At 35.8% G+C, this 6,364-nt stretch overlaps 1 protein-coding gene across 1 annotated transcript; it reads right to left on the reverse strand.

Moving 5' to 3' along the window:
- Positions 1–269: 269 nt before the first annotated feature.
- LOC132293966 (beta-galactosidase 3-like) lies at positions 270–6,364 on the reverse strand. Its single transcript, XM_059791658.1, has 18 exons — positions 6,057–6,364; positions 5,873–5,968; positions 5,667–5,779; positions 5,443–5,509; positions 5,251–5,343; positions 4,846–4,989; positions 4,564–4,652; positions 4,379–4,484; positions 3,610–3,697; positions 3,372–3,490; positions 2,883–3,047; positions 2,282–2,460; positions 2,084–2,193; positions 1,835–1,944; positions 1,280–1,390; positions 1,091–1,204; positions 650–852; positions 270–549 (listed from the first exon to the last, which is right to left on the reverse strand). Exons 1-18 carry the CDS (start codon positions 6,222–6,224, stop codon positions 432–434), a joined length of 2,193 nt encoding a protein of 730 aa, XP_059647641.1. The 5' UTR covers positions 6,225–6,364; the 3' UTR covers positions 270–431.

The following is a 6,364-nucleotide window of genomic DNA, read 5'->3' on the forward strand; positions in this document are numbered from 1 at the left end:
GACATTATACCTAATGTATGTAGTTGCAGCCCCACATGAGAACAAGGTACCTTACTTGCAGGGATACCCCCATTAATGGTTTCAAAAGTGGCAGTGTCCTACTTTCAGAGAAATTCTCTTTTGAATATGATGTGAGGAGCAAGGACATTGTCGAAATGTTTGCATTGTCATTGAAAAGCTTGTCATGAAATTTCACATTATATGGAGTAATTTATAATATACATTATATGGAGTAATTTATAATATACGGGGGTTTAATTTCCCCATAATTACAAAATCATATAACGATATTGCTTTATTCAGCTTCAAATTTGGTCTAAAAATTGAAGGTGCAAGACTAGGATATCACTTCCACCAAAAGATAATCCTCTGATTCCATTCTGCTAAAACTTATACTCTGACAACAACTATAATATCGAGACCTTTTATCTCTATACACTGGTAGCTGATCTTTTCACAAGAGAAATCTTCGATGCATCTCCACCAATTTCATCAAAAACTATCAACAGATTTTGGGTTGGCTTCAACCAAGACCGAGGAACGTGGTACCTGAACACCAAAAGATTTTAAAGGACATAGAATTTTTTTTTTTTTTTCTGTATGACCTGTTTTCACCAGTCAATAAAATGTTGTTTAGAAAGTTGTGTACCATTTTTGAGTTGGTTGGTCACAGCCAGATTGGCACTTTGCTTGTCGGTATGTCCCTGCATAATTGCAGTCACTGCAATCACCATTGGCATAAACCATCCAATATCTTCCGATGCTCTGCCCATTGATCCATGCTTGACCCTTACTCATACCAGTCATGTCAAGCGCCAATGGCTCATCTCCTTCCGGTGCATTGAAATAAGCCTGCAAGGCGTAAGAGAAAGTAAAACCTATAATGCTTAGTGTACTAGTATACATAGTTGTATTAATTCCGAGATTCATGACTGAAGAATATTACAATGACACTAAAACACAAATTTCCAATAATTAGTCTGTCCTTGGAACGAAACCTGTGTTTAACCTTCACCCTGGCGAAGCTAGTACATGTACATTCTAATGAATATTAGACACAATTAAAAGTGGCACTCCATTGTTTATGTACCTTAAACCATGTAAGAGGCTGTTGGTTATCTGCAACCAAGGATCCTTGCATCCAATCAACTGAAGAAATTCCACTTGGAGAAACTAGGTCCTTCGTTTCTCCTTTGAGCCCGACCTGTGTAACAAAAGAACTAAGGTGGCGAAATTTTCCAAATAAACAATGCATCACTAAGATATAAGATTCGTCAACCTGGTATGACCATTTCTGCCAGGATAGGTCCCTCTTCCCGTCGTCTAGCCCATGTAGAACAACTGGTCCTAGGACTCCTGTGTTGGCTGTCTCAAAATGTGGCCCATTGTTCTTCAACCAAAACAAACATTGAATTAAAGAAAATTAGGTAAACAAATGAAGGACAATAAAAAACTTCCAGTTTGTTATCAGTTGTAGTACTGATGAAAGTGAAGCATAGTCCAAAATGTTTTTAAATAGAATACTTAATTTTTCCTATAGAATAGCATAATAAGCCAACTGGAACTGAAAGTGAAGCATAGTCCGAATGTTTTGAAAAAGAGTACTTAATTTTTCCTTGATTAGCATAATATGTCGAATTCCAACTGGAACTGAAATACCAACTGCTTATTAGATGATTGAAGGAAATTCACTGATAATTAAAACATTATGTTGGTTTCTTAGAACAAAATGCATGCTAGCAAACACTAGGCTATGTAGTGTTTCAGGACTTAGGAATTTATTCCAAAGTGGCACTCAGCTACCAATACTTGAATTAGGAGTCAGAGAACTAACTGGCAATCCAACAGCTACACTGAGAAGTGAAATTTTGTTTGTTCCAGCATTCAGGTTGACATTTCCTGTAAAAGTAAATCTTCTGCTTTGCGGAGTCCCAAAGGCCGATCCTATATTTTGAGCACAACAACATCAACTTTTGAGTTAATATTTAGCATATCAAAAAGTTCATAGATTTCTTCAAACAAATTGGTTTGCAATGACAAGAGAGCTCATTTACTCTCTAAGATACACAATTCAACAATGCACCTGATAAATGTCCATTGATAAACACATGCAAGGCATGGCCTGCTGACTGCACACTGAGAACAGGATGTTGGGCTCCACGCAGAAATGATTCAGATGGACTTATTTCAACACTGGAAATTTTGTTTAATCAGATAATCTCAGTTGCAATGTATATGTTCGATAAATCTGCGAAAACCAATACACCGGTTTCAATCTCACCTGGTCGTATACCAGAGATAGTCACTGGCATCTCTGGTGACATTTAACTGCTCCAACAGACCAAGGACTGTGATCTTGGAATCGTCATCAACCGATGATATGTCTTCATTGAATGTTTCCCATGAGAGTAACTCAGCATTGGCGGACAACATCTGCATCCCGGATATTTGAACTCCAACCTGCAATTAAAAGATAGCAAGCATTTTGTCATCCCACCATGTATAAAAAATGTTAGATATGAGGACTAAATTATTCAAAAAGAGAGAATGTTTTCCCCAGCATTTGAATTGTTTCAATGAAGCTGCAATCTCTGGGGAACCATAATCATATCTGGAAATGGATTATGCATTGATTATGTGATGAGTTATATATCATTAAGGTGTACTGAGGGCATGTTTTGACTTTTCAGTGAAAGCATTTACCCCAGAGTGAGAGAGAGAGACAGAGAAAGGACAGACTTTTTAGTGGAGACATAATAAAATGAAAATTTCTTACTAAGGAAAATTAAAAACTGATATTTTCTTGAAAGACACTTCCTACAAAAGATTTTTTCTTGCTTATGTGCAGTGGTTAACAATTACTATTGTCCTATTTAACTTACCTTAGCAGTGTTAAAGACAACATTTTTGCAGTCAGGAAGAATGCTGATGGACCAAGGTGGTAGCTCATAGTGCATGTTATTAAATGTCACCGTTGACGTTGACTCTGAGTGGTAGTTTGAGAGAAAAGCTGCGCAGTCTCCTGAGTGGGAAGAGAATACATGTGCCTGGACAATCTTAATATTAAGTTCAATCCATCACAAATGAAGCAGCACAAATTACCCAAATATCAGAAGTGGCAAAGAAATGGTAGGGTGAGCTCAATAGCAACTTCAAGAAAAGAAAAAAAATATCCTTTAATAATCACTAGTATGATTTCTGATTTCTCTGAATACCTGCTTTCATAGTTGTTAGTTGTGAAATGGCTTTTTATTTTTTTCACCTGACACATTATAGGAACTCATAGATTATTCTGATCTTTTGCAAGTTCAATTACTAGTCATTTTTGCTCGAAGTTGCTCCTAGCACATCCTTAAAATGAGGAAGCAAACCTGTTCATAGCTTCCTAACGATGTGACTGTAGGATCAGCAGAAACTAAAGCTTGCTCGCATAGCTTGATAGCCTTATGGAGCTCCTTCAGATGACCATACTTAGGTTGCCTAATCAACCCTGTCCATTTAGCACACTGAAATGATTAATTACAATTCCAAAGAAGAAAGTCATATCCAACAATGGAAACTGGAAATCTAAATTTTCGTGTATTTATAGGATGAGTTCAGTTTTCTCACCATACTCATCAATTGGAGCATCATAGTCGTAGCTAGTAGTGATAAAGGGGCCTCCAGCTGTTCTTCCAAAGTTGGTTCCTCCATGATACTGTTGAAAACAATAAGAACATGAGTTCTATTGTTGAACTAAGCTTTCACATCTTACTTCTTTTTCTTTTTTTTTTGGATAATGCTTAGATGACATGACTTTCCCATAAAAATAAATTAAAAACCAAAAAAAAAAGATTCGATAACATGAATCAGATTCCAGTCAGCCTAATATTACACAAAACCTACAAAATAATGATCCATTAAGTCGTATGAAATGAAAACACTACTTTCATTGTTAAAATTGCCAGCTCCAATCCCCACCTGCATTCATTTTGAGTTTCATTTCTGTTATATTTACTTACCAATCAAAATAACATAAAGCAAGTCGTTCCCTTCAGGCAAACTTGGATAAATTTCTGTGGAATTGAGGAATATAAAGAAATTTGAAAATTTTAGGTGAAAGATGAACCGGTCATTTTTTCAAAAAAAAGAAACAAAAACAACATAAAACATAGGTCAAATTTAACTATGTGTGTGTGTGTGTGTGTGTGTGTATATATTCGTTGCTTTCTCATCAACCAAATGGACAATTGCAAAATTTTTATAAGAATGTCATATTTTCTGTTTCAATGCAATATTCATGGAGTCCAATGGAACCATTTTGTAAGTATACTTTCCCATAGCATAGCATGTGGTGACAGTAAATTGTCAAGAAATGAAAAAACAAATTGTTACTGACCATGTAGTAGTTCACAAAGGAACCTCCCTTCTGAATCAACCGGGCAACTGCAAATGCCAAGTCTTCAACTGGTCGCTGGTGAATTGGGCCACCAAATTCCGTAAACCTTTAAATTGGCAGAGCACAAGTTAAAATTCATTCCATACAGAGGAGTTCCAGAAATGACGGTAGATTTCTGAACTTACCAGCCAGTCCAAGCCTCAGTCCACATTGTGGGTTTGTTCGGATTGTTTGGAGAGAAATAATCACAATAAAACCCATTGCATGTGTTTATCTGTCACCAAGAATTAGAGTAATTTGAATTTAATTTATTTTTGCAAGGATTTTGCTATAATAGATTTGTTTATGAGAAACTAAAGATTATGAACAGCAAAATACTAATAGAAACTATAGCTTATTAATTCATAAGAATTTATGTAATTGCAGCTAAGAAATATATCTCTGCTAAGTAATATGAGATTGTTTACCACTGAATCCGGAGCATCATCTTCCTTGCACATAACCCATGGGACCCCAGTATCCAATTCGACTGCCATTTTTGCAGCCCAAATCATGTATGAATGACCAGCATCACCAAATAACTTGCTTTCTGGTCCATACTCATTCTCTATCTGCAAAAAACGTACATTTGCATATAGTAGTAAGTACTTAGATGTGCGCTGTAAATTTCAACAGCATAGATACTTTAGTCCCTTATATGTCTTCATGTTTTCAATTTCTCTCTGGTTTTCTCCCCTTAATGTACAATCATTTATTAACATATTCAACAGATGCTGATAAATTTGAGATGCTGTGTTGGACAATTAAATATGCCAAAAACCATATACTGACATAATGATACAAAAATGAACGAAAAGGCTGAAAGACCATACTTGAGAGAGAATAATAGGGCCACCTTGAGACTCAAACAATTTTTCATCCTTCATCATTCCAACAATTTTTTCGGTGAAACTCTGCATTGCCATCTGCAACACCAAGAATTAATTAAAAACAAATCTTACAGAAAGTCCTTTTTTCCCCATTATGTGTGTGTGTGAGAGAGACAGAAAGAGAGAGAGAGAGACCTTGAAAGGTTGATTATCTGTTCTGAAGCTAATGCCTGGAACATACTTCAACCAAACTGGAAAACCCCTAAAGAATCAAAAGAAAAAGGTTTTTAATTAATTACAAACAGAAAAAGTTACAAAATAGAACACATAAAATTCAGAAGAATTGAAAAGGTTACTATACAGAAAATTCATCACATATCAAACACTTTAATTAATTACAAACACAAAAAGATTACTACCCAAAATTCCACTCTGCACAGATGTAAGGCCCAATGCGGAGATGCACATATAGCCCTGCTCTCTGGACCATCTTTATGAACTCAACCAAATCATATCTTCCCTCAAAATTATACTAAACCCACAAAATAGAACACATAAATTCACAAGAAAAAGAGGGAAAAAAAAAAGGTACTGATCAAGAAATTAAAGTGAAAAATCAAAGTACATTTCCAGGTGAAGGTTCATGAAGATTCCAAAAGACATAAGTGTCTATGGCATCCAAACCACCATCTTTGGCCTTCTGTATAAGGCCTTCCCACATCTGCATTTAAGCAAGAATATCAAGAAAGCTTCACATGAGAAGTACATTTTTTTTTTTTTTCTCGGGAAAGTGTGGGAAAGTTGTGTACCTGAGGGGTGCTTCTGGGGTAATGTATGGAGCCTGAGAAGAGAATTCTTCTCTGTCCATTGATGATAAGGGCCTTCCTGTCGTAGGTGACACTGCATTGTGTGAGCTCAACACATAAAATCAGTACCACCAAGAGGAGAAACCACTTGGAACCTAAGTTTGCTTCCATTTCTTTCTTTCTTTTCTTACTTCTTTCTTTCTTTGCATATTATATACAGTACTAATATATTATATATATATACATAGAAATGAGAGAGAATGGACTATGGAGGGAAAGAATATTAGTAGGCCTGAGCTATAAAAACAAAA

Source organism: Cornus florida, unplaced genomic scaffold (assembly GCF_030987335.1).
Source record: "Cornus florida cultivar Cherokee Brave unplaced genomic scaffold, ASM3098733v1 CherokeeBrave_3.0.0_Hap2_Chr02, whole genome shotgun sequence".
In the NCBI taxonomy this organism is placed as follows: domain Eukaryota; kingdom Viridiplantae; phylum Streptophyta; class Magnoliopsida; order Cornales; family Cornaceae; genus Cornus; species Cornus florida.